General features: G+C 44.0%; 1 protein-coding gene across 2 annotated transcripts in view; it reads right to left on the bottom strand.

Annotated features, from left to right (window-relative positions):
- Positions 1-3794: 3794 nt before the first annotated feature.
- The window catches only part of pacrg (PARK2 co-regulated), a 126339-nt gene continuing 115256 nt past the window's right edge, over positions 3795-14877 (bottom strand). For both annotated transcript variants that reach the window (XM_034124051.1, XM_034124054.1), the window contains exon 5: positions 3795-4070. In XM_034124051.1, coding sequence (XP_033979942.1) covers positions 3910-4070 — 161 coding nt within the window. In that variant the 3' untranslated portion in view covers positions 3795-3909. The remainder of the gene's footprint in view (positions 4071-14877) is intronic.

Genomic DNA, 14877 nt, shown 5'->3' with positions numbered 1-14877 from the left:
TCTCTAGGTCATCCTCAGACGAGCCCTCCATCGTTGCTTCCAGTCATCCCGGTTCTCCATATATCTGGCCAGTTCATTGGTACTTTGTGCAATAATCATTTAAAATGTAAGTTATGTTTTTAATAAAAACAAAAATATTTGACAACTTACTGTATGTAGGGTCCTTCTTTACAGGCTTTGCGGTACATTCTCCCCTCCTTGCTTTTGGATAGGCCAATTTGTACACAAGTAGTCCTGCAGCTGTTGTGGCTTGCTCACGGTCAGCATTCTCATTGTGATGCATGGCTGCTAGACACAACCTATAGAATAGCAAAATAAAATGAGACTTTGTGTTATGACAGAATAAAACCCTCATGCCACTAAACAGTGACTGTGTTATAAGATGCTACAGAATAAATTATACAGTGTATTACCTGCACAACATTCCCATGAAGGCGAAAACCACATTTTTGGGGGCAAAACGCAGAATCAAGCTGTGGATGAGGTCTGGTAGTGATGGCTTAGCTTTTTCACATCTTTGAGAACTCTCTTGTTGAGTATTTTGTCAACTGTGTGGAGTGTTATTGAATCTTGAGTGAAATTACAAAAACATCAACATCCCATTAGAACATTACAACTATCATTTTCCATAACAACAATGTTATATTTACATTCAATATTGTTGATATTATGAAGGAAGTGAAGTGTTTTTAAATTTCTCACTTGTTATTTCCAATTGTTTTATAAATATTGAACTTACCTGGTTTTAGCCATTTATTTGCATCTGTTGTGGCTCTTTCAGGATGTTCACACTTGGGGAATAGGGGGTCGTCGTGCACGTGAATGTTTTGTAGGTGGTTGACGACTGACATCCACCTTGCCATCTTCTCCGGCCCAGAGGTTGTGCTCGTCGCACTCCAGTATACATGGTTTTTTATGCTGTGCAGCCACCTCTTCAACAACTTGCAGTCCTTGTTCTGTGAAAGTTTCACAAGTTTCTTGGACAAACCTGAAAACACATGCACAAGTGAATATTCAAGCCATAGTGTGTAAATGATGTGCTGTGATGGACAATATTCAAGGGTGTGGTGGAAAGTAGGGTGGGGGGCAGACAGAAGGGTAAGCACAGCATGTTAATTACAACCATAACATCCATATAATAATTGCCTGACAATGGTCACCCTTCTGTCTGAAAGCATTTAATAGCCAGGAAACCCCCATACATATTCATATACACATCACTGTAAATTCCCATTCTAAAGAGTACTCACATTATCCTAAGAGTAGTGAGTGAAATTGAATTTACAATGACAAAAGGTGCTGTGATCAAGTGGTCTGGCAGACAGTTTACAATAACAGGAAAGACCAGATTAGAGGGACAAATTGTAGGGGGATATAATTCATGTATCTATCCAGACATGATGTCATTTCTGCTGCTGATTAGAAGCTCAGGATAAATTGCATAGTAAAACAAAGGAATATCTTAACAAAGGACAGTGTCTCTGATTTGGTATTCTTCCATTCAAACATATAGGGATAAATACCTTTTTCAAAGTGCCACACATCATAGAATTGTTCTATGTTGCGTTCCCTCAGAAACCTCTGGATTTGTGGATGACGGTCAGTCACAATGTACTCAACCGCCAAATTGTTTGACTCCAGATGATCTAGGCATCTTTTCAGTCCCTCCTTTTCCATGTGATAACTCCCAGCTACTTCATTGCTCTGTTGGTGAATAATAAATAGGGCATAAATACACTGAAACATGCATCAACAGCCAGTAAGCATAAAATGATAACACCCAGAAAGAGATTCACACCTGAACAAGCTGGAAGTCCACAATGGTGTTGCTTCCCAGGTGCATTAGTGTGTAGCTTCCGAACTTTGCCGAGTGCCCTGAAGATAATATAATAAAGGAGGTTTCAAGGCTTTTCAACAGAATTTCAATGGATAACTTTTAGATGAATTGTAATATACACCAGTAACTCTGGCACTAGACTGTCTTGTTTGTTTCTGATTACCTGGAGAGTCTGCTCTCATATCTCCTGCAACTGTGACATTTCCCCCCTGGTGGTGTAGTTGCTGGAAAATCTTCAGCTGATCAGTCTTCCACTTGTGGATAATAGCAGGCTCCAGGTAATTCCTAGCATGCCTCCTGAAGGTCTCATACTGGAAGATCTCCAGCTGCATGGCTCTGCATATCTACGAATACATAGAAAAAGAGGAAACGTTTTTGAAAAAGTCCACTGCTGTCAATTTTCATATGCTATGGATGTTAGATGGTAAAATACCTTTTGTAGTTGGAAGAAGGAACCACCACTGAAGTATGTAGCAGCGGATAATTGTAAGTTGCCAACCGGGGTACTTCCGACGACGGGCTGGCTCTCCCATTGTCTGAGGTCATTGTAGCTGGCATAAAAACAATGTTTTTCCAAGCAAACTCATGTCTAGCTCTTAGTAGCCTTGTTGTTTAGCTCGGTAGCATACACGCTCGGAACGCCAGCTATAATGTAATTACGTTTCGCGACTGACCGTACGGTAAATCACCCAGAATATACTGTCTATGAGTATTTCGTGTGTGAATGCAGACATTCTCCTGCTATGAGATACATGTATGTAAGGCCATCTGCTGATATTGGAGTTGATATATGGAAACGCTAGCAACTTAGTTAGCCCAGTTAGCACTGTGTCAATGGCTGAGCAGTCCGAAACACGTTTACACATTTAAACAATCGTGGTAGATACCTTGTTTGATAAATACACAAATAACAATGCAAACTTACAGGTTGTGTACCCGAATCTTCCCCTGCTCCAAACGGTCCAAACAAACTAGGAATAGCATCGTCCTTCAGTTTCAAAGGCTGTGCATATCCGGCCTCAAACTGGGCAATGTTTTGGAAGCTTTCCTCTGTGAAATGCCGCGCACACAGTAACGTTCTTCGAACCTCTGAAGGAACAGTGTTAAACAGAAATGTCAACCACTGACTTCGTCGTGGTTCTTCCGTCGGTAGGACAAACAGCTCAGATTTCTCCTCACATTTCAGGAAACAGGTCCTTGGCAGTGGCATGACTGGATCGATTGTGAACTGAACCAGAGCTTCCAACAGTAAATGTTAGGCTGGCAGAGGGTGCGGCCAGCGCCGCTGGGTGTGGCCATAGTTCTTCCGGATTGGTCCATTTTGTTCCGGGTACCGCATGACATCATGCCGTACCCGGAAGAATCAAATGGGCAGTGACGTATCTCCAACGAGGCGTTTTGGGGAGGTATTTTCTGTGTTAGAGTTTTACTCGCTACAGGGTGTACTTTGAGGGTTTTGACTCTGCAGACCGTTTACATGCATAAAAACCTTCATAACACACAAGGGGACGGGTAATAACCGGAAAAGCATGACATGGGCCCTTTAAAAATAATGTAATTTTCAATTTATACATGATGAAAGAGTGTCACATTTTTCATCTGACGCATATCGCTGTTTGAAATAAAAGTCACTGTGCATCGAGGAATTCTTCATCAGCTAGCTAAATAAATCACTAAAGCAATGAAAAAATGAACAATGCATGGCTAATATATTAAACATACTGTTGTATTTCAATGAGGAAAATCTGTTCTGTCAAGCTTCTATTTGTATTAATAAGTGATTGTGATTAATACGCAGATACAGAAAGTGTGACTTGTACTGAATTTAATGAAAGGATATGCTAAATAGCAGAGGGGGTAGAGAGGTTTGAGTGCGGCAGAGTAAAGATCAGCTCGGAAACAAAAAGAGAATGAGTGAAGAGACGACGAGATTATGAAAGGGCTACGATAAAGAAAGTGATAAGATAAGAGTTTAATTTTAGCGCTTGGGGCAGATAAAAACAACTGAGAAACAGGTAAAGTCAAGAGTCTGTTTAACGTCAGGGACACTCCCCCCCCTCTCCTTTCCCCGCTCAGCAGATCATGCAGGACTCGTATGTGGGCACCATGTATTTGATGTTGATGAAAGCATCTTCTCCTCCGTAGCGCTCGAACACCTCCAGAGTCTCCTGGATCAGATCCCCGATGTTCTGCCTCTTCTGCTGGCTGTAGTCGATGCCATCTCCAGAGTTGACTGGGGACAAGGAAACAGAGTCAGACAGGAGAGAAACACAGATATTCCAGCTCTGTCGGGGTCACTGCAGACTGCGAGGTTGATGTCGGGGCTCAGAAAGCACCACCTGTGGCCACGGCGCGGTGTTTTGCTGCAAATGCCATCCTTCCATCTGACTTCAAACCCAGTGGACAGACTGAATTTAATTTACTGCTCTCACGCCGCGGCCAGTTGGGACCGAACAGCAGCAGCGTTTTTTAACTGTTCAGCTGAAAGTTTAATGAGGCAGGCCTGCAGAGAGGCGTAAAGGACGTGCGAGCTGGAGACGGCTCTGCTGTTGCACAACGCTGCGTTGATGCACACTACGCATAAGCATTGACCTGGACTCTCTCCACAGGTAGGAATGTGTGTGTTTGTGTGTGTGTGTGTTTATGATTTTGCATTTTTCAGGTGTTTTTGTGTGCGGTAAATAACAAAAAAAGACTATAGCGTAATACACAAGTGGCCAATCACAATACAGAAAGAAAGCTGCAAAACCTCTCCTCCCCCAGGACACACAAACTAAAACACACACACACACACACACACAGACAGTGCTGTAAAACACACATAATTGTACAACAGAGCTCTGGAGCGCTGGGGGAACTTGTTATCGAAAAAACATTCCTGAGGTGTCCAGCCTCCACTACTTCGTTCTCCCTCCCTTCCAGCAGGCACACTTAAACACACACACACACACACACACACACACACACACACACACACACACACACACACACACACACACACACACACACACACACACACACACACACACACACACACACACACACCACACACACACACACACACACACACACACACACACACCACACACACACACACACACACACACACACACACACACACACACACACACACACATCGTGACTTTATCAGCACACAGCCAATCTCATGGCACTGCACTGGGGGCTCAAAACACTTTTCACAGGGAGGTAAATAGAGAGGAATGAGGCACACGCACGCACGCACACACACACGTACGCACACACGCACGCACGCACACACAAGTTTGCTTGCCAAAAGAGTCCTGTTTAACAAAAGAAATCCTGGAGAGAAACAGTGGATTTATTTTTTGAGGCCATAAAACTAAACGAAAAAAAGCGTTTTCTTTCCACTCAAAGCATTTGTGGTACGAGTTAGAAGAGAAAATAAGTGACGCAGAAAATGAAGAGCAGCACACTCTTCTTTCTCTGCTAATTAGACCTGCGGAGAGAAGGAGACATTAAGCCTCTCAACGACTTCTTCCTAACACTCCATCCTCTATTCCTTCTCACTCTTTTCTAATCGCTCATCTTGCCTAACGGACTCAACCCCCCCCCCCCCCTCCTCTCTCTCACTCTACATCTCCTCTCCACCCATCTATGGCCTCCTCATTAAAACACAAAGAGGCGATCCCATAAAGAGGGCTGTTAAGCAGTAACACGTCTATGTTAGTCTGCTGCACTCTCTGCTCAGGATTCACTCTCCTGTTTAACATGAACTCGATGGGGGGGGGGGAATCCTCCAGCCGCGTTTTGACCGTTGCTTGGCCTAGAGACACACTGCAACTTTTACAGCTTCAGCTTCATTTAGCAGCTATTTACTGTGTTTGTCCTTTTGGAGAAACAGGGAACACTAACAGCATTTGCTCAGGAATGCAGCCTTTCCGAATAGCTCTGCATCCAAACTCAGGCCGTGTGTTATTCTCCAGCTACCCACAACACAGGCGTCTGCACCCTACTAGTTAGCGAAACCTTAAATAGCATCTAAAATGCAGCCATGTGAGCTTTAAAAGAAAAAAGGCAAAGCAATCAGAGAGGAATGAGTGTGTGTTCTCGGAGCAGGAGAGTGGTTAGATAATGTAAAGAATAAAAATGACAAGAGTTGGGTCACTTCTACAGTCTGTGTAAAGACAAGGTCCATCTTCTTCTCCTCCTCCTTCTTCTTCTTCTGTGTGAGTGTTTGTATTGGTGGAGGTTAAAAAGCCAAGCCTGTTGAGAGCCACCCTCTGGTACGGTGAAAATGAGCAGCCAAAGCCAGCCCAGAGGGAGAGCTTGGCCTTCAGACTCGAGAACACAGGGAGCCAGGGAGGGGGTGCGGCTTGGGAACCAGGAAAGCACAGACCCGTTTATTGGGGCCTGCAGGGGGGGGAGCAGGGAGGTCCTGCAAGGGGGGGAAATGTTGCCATACTGACAGTTTTATCCTTTCAAAGTGTATTTCTATTGCTGAGCCGGTAGCATCAAAAGGAAGAGGCCAGAGGAATTCAGCAACGATTCTCAATATTTAAAGAGGAGAAAAAAGGTAGAAGTGTGTTTAAGCAGGCATGGAGGGAGAGAAGGGGGGGGGGGGGGTGTGTGAAAAGCTGCCTCTTCAGATGTCCTTTAGCAAAATAACTTTCGCTCTTCTTCTTCACTCCTCTTTTTCTCTGCTAACGGCAATATCCGCAACCCTGGGCAGACAGAGAGAAAAAAAATTCATAATAGAAAAAACTCCAGCCCTGTGAACAGAAAAAGGGCCGTAGCAGGAGCTGGCTGTCTGTTCCTCTGAGGAAGAGGAAGGCTCGATTCAGACGACAACAGAGGAAGACTATCAGGAGGAAGAAGAAAGGATGGTTGCATCAAAAGGCGGGATTGTAAGAGTTATTTGAAGGAATCTATCTATCTATTTATCTATCTACAGGGTCTGTGCTTCTCTCGGGCGTTGTTGTAATTTCTGTCGACCCACCCTTGACCAACAGCTGCAGTCCTCCTCCTCCCTTTCCTCCACCCTGCTCTAACTACATCGCCTATTCTCCACGGTCCTAAACAACCTGTCTTCCCACATCAAGCTGAAGACAAGCAGTCACAGATGCAGGCAGCACTCGTTTCCTCCAAGCATTTAGAGTTCATTTAAAGGGGATAGTTACTGCTGGGAACTGTAGCTTAATGGATGACAACTGCACTGCTATGTTCATACAATTGGCACCAAGGAAACAGTCCTTTACAATGAAAGGCAGTAATATGAAGCTACAAATTTGCGCCCTACGTTTGTTGATGTATGACGGACATGATGCGCAATACAAATCAAAGTTAAGCTAGCCTCAACTTTTCCAATCATACATTTCTTGTCCCTTTCCCCCCCATACCTTTTCCCGTCTGTATGAATAAAATGGAGTAAAAACCGTTCCTGCGATACCCAGTTCCCTGAGCTATTAAATGACATAACAACGCCAACGAGCGTTCGATTAAGTTTAAGTAAGGACAAGTTAGCAACTGGGAAAAATGTAGCTAGCCACGCTTGGTCGTTTTATATCTTTTGTCGCCTGTGGTTTGAACATAACATTCCAGAGCTGTACTATAACCCCCATTTTAGGATTTCAGACTGGGGTTAGCTGCATCATGTGTGTAGTGTGTGGTTATAATCCCCTCTCCTGCCAGGAACCGGGTGACACACACACTGCAGGAGCTTTGGGAAGTTTAACTCAGAATTCCAGATTCAACACAATATCTACCCACCTGCCATTGTTTCTAATCAACTTACCCCTGATTGTGGAAGTTCCTTAGGAAAGCAGCTTATAGAGAGGAGGCCCCCCAACACAATGGAGCTTTGATCCTAGCAGCCAGATGCAGAGGAGAATCAATGAATGTGAGAGACCTGGGGATTTTTTTTAAGGGGGTTTGGACTTGCTTGAAAAGGGAAATGGAGAATGCCGGTTACGGGTGCGATCAAACAGCTCGTGTGCCAGGAATATTTTGTGCAGAAGCTTGCAGGGCTGAGTGTGTTTGGTAAGTTGTGTTGTCATTCCTTCCAATCACCTACCACATAATGATAATCCTCCAAGCAAACTTTTAAGGGCTTCATAACGGCATAAGAACACACATTATATTGAATTTTAAATGTGTTTTTTCATGCAGTTTTCTAAAACAACGATTTTCCTTTGGGAATATGTTAAAATTCCCTTTTAAAAACGGCTTTTTCCCTTGTGACAATATTTAAAATGTTGCTTGTTTTTTCTCCTTTAAAAGAATTCATCATAATATGTTAGCTAGACTTTTTATTCTGAGACAACAGAAGGTATAACATCATGGTATTCAAATGGTTTTCCTGTCATACTATTTCTGTTCAGGCTAAACACTGAGGGCATTTTTATTCGTGCTTTCCCGTTTCTTATTCTGTGAGATCGTACAGCATGCCAACAATTGTTTTCCTTTTTAACTGGTTTCAGATTCTCAGGAATAAAATGAAACCCAAGCACGCAAGCAAAATCTGATCTCAATCATTCTTTTGAAAATTATTTTTCCCAAGGATTTTGGATGAAATACAGTTAATACAAACTAGATTGTTGTTGATAGTGTATGTGAAGCAGGCACCCAGAACAAGGAGAGGGAAGGAAGCACCGTGGTGGCGAGTGTGTGACAGAGACAGAGGGTGTGTGAGTGTGAGGAGTGGTAGGGACTACTGGAGGAGGCCGGTGCTTAACAGCAGGGCTCTAATTAAAAGGGCCTCACAGTTAGGCGCCAGGCAGGCCTTTCATAAAGAGACTCACACTCTGGCAGAGAGGTGGGAAACACCAGGTGTGTGTGTGTGTGTGTGTGTGTGTGTGTGTGTGTGTGTGTGTGTGTGTGTGTGTGTGTGTGTGTGTGTGTGTGTGTGTGTGTGTGTGTGTGTGTGTGTGTGTTGTGGTTGTGGTTGTGTGTTCCTAACTACAGGTGTCTGCAAAGTAAAGGCAGCAAGGCAGAGTATGGGAGAACATCATAGCAGTGTGTGTGTATGCATGTGCATGTTGGGGTTATTATTAAGTATCTTTGTGGGTATTGTTTGAACACATAAAGACACGTGGACAGCACACACACAGAGAGGGATAAGTGTGCCTGTATAACTGCATGTGACAAGGACAGAAAGAGAGAGAGAGAGAGAGCAAGTGGACAGAGAAGTGATGCATGAGGACTAGGGGTGCCTCTTTAGTTGGTGACCATTGTTACACAGTGTCGCAGCTCACACCAATAATACGACCTTCCCATTGCCACCGTTTTTTTCTGTGTGTCTTCTTTTAGACTGAGGCGCCGTTTACACGAGGAGAAAACTGCTTGTATCTGCATAGTTTCGCGTGCGTATAGCCCTATTATTTACACGAGGCCGATAGAAACTGACCCCACAAACAATAACGGGTCCCAAGGTGGATAGATTTGCAAACGAAACGCTCTGGGGGGTCAACCGAGTCCGTGTAATCACCTCTATACGAATATTTCCTGAAAAAATAGCGATAGCCCCGCCTCTCCTGCTCACTGCTGTGGCAACTATCAAAAATAGCTGTGTTAATTAAACGCACAAGGGGTTCTTGAATGAAATAATATTATAAAAGGCAAACCAGAATTGTTAACGCCCAATATACTCCTTAAACAAAATAAACAGAGTCAGATTTCATGCATTGATCTATTATATTGACAAAGGAGGATCTCACCCGGTGTTTGTAGAGAATATCTCTCTCTTTCTGAGCCGTCCTCTCCACGGAGACGTGCTTCTTGGTCGGGATGCAATATCCACAGATTCGGTTTCTTTCAGTTTCTGTTTCAGTTTCGGGGCTTAAACAGAAGGGTAGCCATGGCAACATTGCAGCGGGGCTGCTCGTGTTGCTCTTCTTCGCGGCTTTTGGTGTATTTTGGCGGAAGTTACAGCGCCACTTACAGTCCCAGCATATGTACTACAGCGTTTCCAGCGGCCTCGTTTGAACAGACACGTTAAATGAAACAAATGCATGTGAACGGAAGACTTTTTTGAATACGCATACTGTGCATAAATGCAAACGGTCCCGTGTGAGCGGGGCCTTAAACTGAAGACAACATTAAAATATCAAAGTAAGCTCTCCGAGTGTCATCAACAAATAACTTTTCTAGTAAAATGTTTATTAGGTGGTTTACTTACTAATTTACATTGTAGCAATATAGCTAAAGCAAAACAAAGTACTTTTAAAAAAAGTACAAAAGCAATATAGCAATGATCAAAAAATCAAATAGAGGAAATCACAAAGAACATCTTCTTCTGAGAGGATATGGATTAGATGAAATTAGCCTTGAAAAAAAGGAGCACTTTAAAAAAGTACCAGTACTTTAAACGTGGACTCAATTACAGAACAATAGCTTTGTTTGCTCTGCACTTTGGTCTCAAACCCTCGTCCTTCCCTCACACTGGTATTTCTCTCTGCCTAAGTCCCCAACCCCCTTTTCCCCCTTGGATAAGCCAGAGGCTGACGGACAGCACAGCTGTGGCTCACATACACAATTATGCTCACATACGCGCGCACACACACACATACGCGCACACACACACACACACACACACACACACACACACACACACACACACACACACACACACACACACACACACACACACACACACACACACACACACACACACACACACACACACACACACACACACACACACACACACACACACACACACACACACACACACACACACACACACACACACACACACACACACACACACACACACACACACACACACACACACACACACACACACACACACACACACACACACACACACACACACACACACACACACACACACACACACACACACACACACACACACACACAGAGCTTGGCCCATACCCACACTGTTGCTTTTCCATCTCAACCTTTGTTTGTAATCAATAACAGCATTTCAGCTTAACACAGCTAGCTGCAATGAGGGCCACAGCTTCAGAAACATCACCATAAACACGCACGCACACAAACACAAAAACACACGCACACATGCGGTTGTGAGCAGAGAAGTAAAACAATAGGCTTCTGGCCAGCAGTAGTTTATTAAACCTCCAACCTACCCCCGCCATCATCTGACTGCTCATGCTTACTGAAGTCTAACCTTTGCTGTAGGTCAGTGATCTCATTTTCCATGTGTTCATCCAGCGCAGCAGCATTCTGTCTATAGGCTAGCTCGACTCAGTGCCATTTCAACCCAGTGAAAGATCGCCATCAGCAAAGCAGTCTGCCCGGTTGAGGAGAACATGTCAAGGTCGGAATGCACGGCAGAAAGGACGAGTGGAAGAATGTGAAGACAACGTGGACATAACCTGCAGAGGATGCTCCTGAGCGGCACAGAAGCTAAGGCTGTTAGATTCCCATCGATCTGGCTCCCACTGGTTTACTAGTCTACATCGGTCCGCAGGTATACAGGAATTGAATTCCAATTCCACACTTCCGCAAAATCGTGCCCGTGTCTTTGGCTAATCTATCGATAGAAACGCCAGGCTGTGGGAGGGATTTAAAGCCCTGCTGGTTCAAGGTGGAAGAATCACTCTTCCACACCTCACAACCCTCCTCTTGCTCATTTATTTTTCAATTAGCCAAGTAGACCTAGCCATGACCGAGAGCAATATCAGTTTGCACCATTTAGTCATGGCTTTAATGCACAAAGGGGGCTCATCTTAGATGATGGATCAATGCTATTTTCCAAGCTGTTAACATGTCCATTATTGTTTCAATTACCCACCACTCAGATAATGGTTATCGCAGTCCCATCTCATCCAATTGTAGCCTGATACATGCATCTGTGAGCTTCAGTATGGTCGGCCCTATAGGAAGAGGCATCTTGTGCTGTGTTCCTGCAGGTCTCCCTTGAAAAAGAGATCAATGATCTCAATGGGACCTACCTGGTTAAATAAAGGTTTGAAATGAAATGAAGTGTATCACACTGATGGCTACTTTTTAATTATTTTCAAATGAAATTACAGAATTTTCACGGTAAAAAAGTAAGTGTGTGCTTTTGGTGAAAAATGATCTCTGCAGCCTGCAGTAGCAGAGGTTTTAATCTGGGCCAGAAAATACAGACAGGGTGCTTCTTATCACAGCTAATGCCAGAAAGAGGGCCATGCTTAGCCCAGCACTGCCTACAGACCCCCCCTCACATGCCCCTTTCACACCAAGGCTTTTCCCGCTCTAGCTCCGTGCTAGAGCTTTTCTGGTTCGGAACCGGTTCTTCGGTTCAGCTCCCGCTCTGTTCACACCGCTCAGAGCCCGACTGGTGCTGCGTCATTGCGTCATCGTTTGCGTCATGACGTAACCGTTTGCGTGCCTGCTTCATAAAGCCAAACCGCGCGGAAACCCCTCACATCGACAACAACAACAATGTCCGATTGTATTGAAGCGCTACTCGTTTTGGCTTTGCTCTGTCGAAACGAAATGGAAGAAATGGGACGACTTTACTACCAACTTTACAGTCGTTACATGCTACATTCAAAAGTTCTTTACAATCATCATCATCATCAACTTCAACGACGATTCCGTAGGAGAAAGAAGGTAAATATACGTCCTATTCGATGCCGTTAGAGCTAGCTGTTGTTAGCCTCTGCATGCGCCAAGCTCAAAATACCCAGCTTTGCAGCATTAATTACTATGGTATAACATTACAACTAATGCCCCTACCCCTGCCACCGCCTCCGACGTAAGCGTGACGTATGCGGTGCTTGCTTTCTAGACCGACAACTTTTTGGTGCTTGAAACAAACCGGATTCCGTAGCTTAGAGGCGGCTCCGCTGCGGTGTGAACAGGAAAAACCGGTGCTTTTCAAGCTCCAGCTCCGAACCGGCCCTGGAACCACGTTGGTGTGAAAGGGGTAACAGTTAATGATCTCTGAATTCAACCGTGCTGCTCATCAAAGAGCTGCAGCTGCTGAGGTTCCAATAAAACCGCAGCCCACCCTGAAATCTCCCTGTTATCATGGAACAAACACGCTCAAGATCTACCATCTACAGTACCAAGAGAAGCCTTCTAAATGAGGGATTATTTGCTAACAAAAGAAGATTGAAGTGATGCAATATACTGTCACTCGAAATCACATTAGAAAAATAAGTGTGATTAAAAACTGCTGTAGCTTAAGCTGAACAAGTATATGTCTTTTACAGTATTCGTCTGTTATTTTGTCAGAAAACTGTAGCCATCCAAACATGCAACAGCTATCGAGGATGGAAATGTATATAACAGGGAAGTTAGAAGAAATCAAATTGAATCTTTCAACAGTACCGTCGTCCACAGAGGACCCAGCCTTCCCCACTCTGTCTCCCCGGCCGGGGGGAAGAGTGTCAGTGCTGTCAGGTGTGAGTCAATGCCGTCAGATGCGATCTCATTACGCAAGCCTACCTCAAGGTTAGCAGTGGGCTGCTGGCGAGGCACAAAATCGATCTGCACCAGGGACAGGCGTTAAAGGCCACCGCGGTGTGCAGCACACCCGGACACAAGCCAAACAAGCTGCGCTTTGATATGCAAAGGTTCACTAATACCGATAGGCACACAGCACATACAGCTCTGAAAACACAGCGAGTCTGAAGCCATGGGAAAGGGGTTCATGTCAACATTCACACCACATTGCCTTGCCTTTAAACTTTCTAATGAAAGAAGCAAACATTTTACCCATAGTTAGTCAGAAGACACAATGTATACTTTTGTTTTACACAGACAAGACCCTTGACAACATCATGTTAACCGATAAGTGCTACTTGCATAGTTTTAACAGTTGTGAAAAACAGTTAAATGTCATTCATCCCGGCTTCCACTTTTGAAGTATTTGTATTTTAATGTCTGAACACACTGCTGCTTCTGTAACGAAATCATTTCCAAAATTGGGATCATTAAAGGTAGGGTAGGTAAGTTTGAGAAACCGGCTCGAGATACACTTTTTGTTATATTCCATGGAATGCTCTTAACATCCCGATAGCAATGAATATCTTAAGTGCTTTGACAAAAAATCCATAAAAAAAATTCATCTGTGGAAGCCGTAATACTGTAAAAAGTACGACCAATCATTTTAGCCGGCCCGGCTAAAATAACTGGATGGCCTACCTACCTGTCAGTCTTCCATCTGTGCACAAACTTATCTCGTGCCCTCATTGGTCATGTGCGCGTTTGTGTGTGTTGGAGGAGGGGCTCTGTAAGGAAGTGGGAGATTTTCTCCGGTTGTGTATTTTCAAATTCTAGCGATCTCGAGCCGATTTCTCAAACTTACCTACCCTACCTTTAAAGTATATACATCTGTCTGTCTGTCTGTCTGTCTGTCTGTCTGTCTGTCTGTCTGTCTGTCTGTCTGTCTGTCTGTCTGTCTGTCTGTCTGTCTGTCTGTCTGTCTGTCTGTCTGTCTGTCTGTCTGTCTGTCTGTCCTATCTATCTATCTATCTATCTATCTATCTATCTATCTTCCTTCCAATCAAGGTAGCAGCAAAGATTACAAAAAGGGGTTTATTCAGCTCATATAATCCCTTAATTTATTGGATCATAACATGCTGAGTTTGGAATTAATCAGCAATTGCTCATGACAAAGCCTTTGTATAAATGTTTGTTTTGGCGCAAAAACGAAGGAAAAAAATTGGGATGCAACAAACTAGTAAGGTTCTTTCTTGGCCTAGCCACAGGCCGTACATGCTTTTTGCAAGTGAAGCAGGTCCAGTTAGGAGGTGTGAGGAGTCAGCAGTCAAGCAAAGTAAAAATATTAGGCTGATCCAGTTCTAAGCGAGATAAGTAGCGGACAGACAGATACACACACACGGGTACACATGGCCTGGCAGAGATAACAAGTGTTTGATGCCATCACTTGAAAAAGGGTCTGACACATCAGAAACATGTGCAAATATATCACCTCACACACATTTCTTCCACACCTTACCCTGTGACCCACAGGTTACGTCAGATAATAACATCCCCATCAGCTCAGTCCTCTAATAATGTTGTATCTGGTTGCATCAAGCAATTGATTGTTTTCTCAGATGACATCAGAAAATACTGTC

Source organism: Trematomus bernacchii, unplaced genomic scaffold, assembly GCF_902827165.1.
Source record: "Trematomus bernacchii unplaced genomic scaffold, fTreBer1.1, whole genome shotgun sequence".
Lineage (NCBI taxonomy): Eukaryota > Metazoa > Chordata > Actinopteri > Perciformes > Nototheniidae > Trematomus > Trematomus bernacchii.
This window is presented reverse-complemented; position numbering and strand designations above follow the sequence as displayed.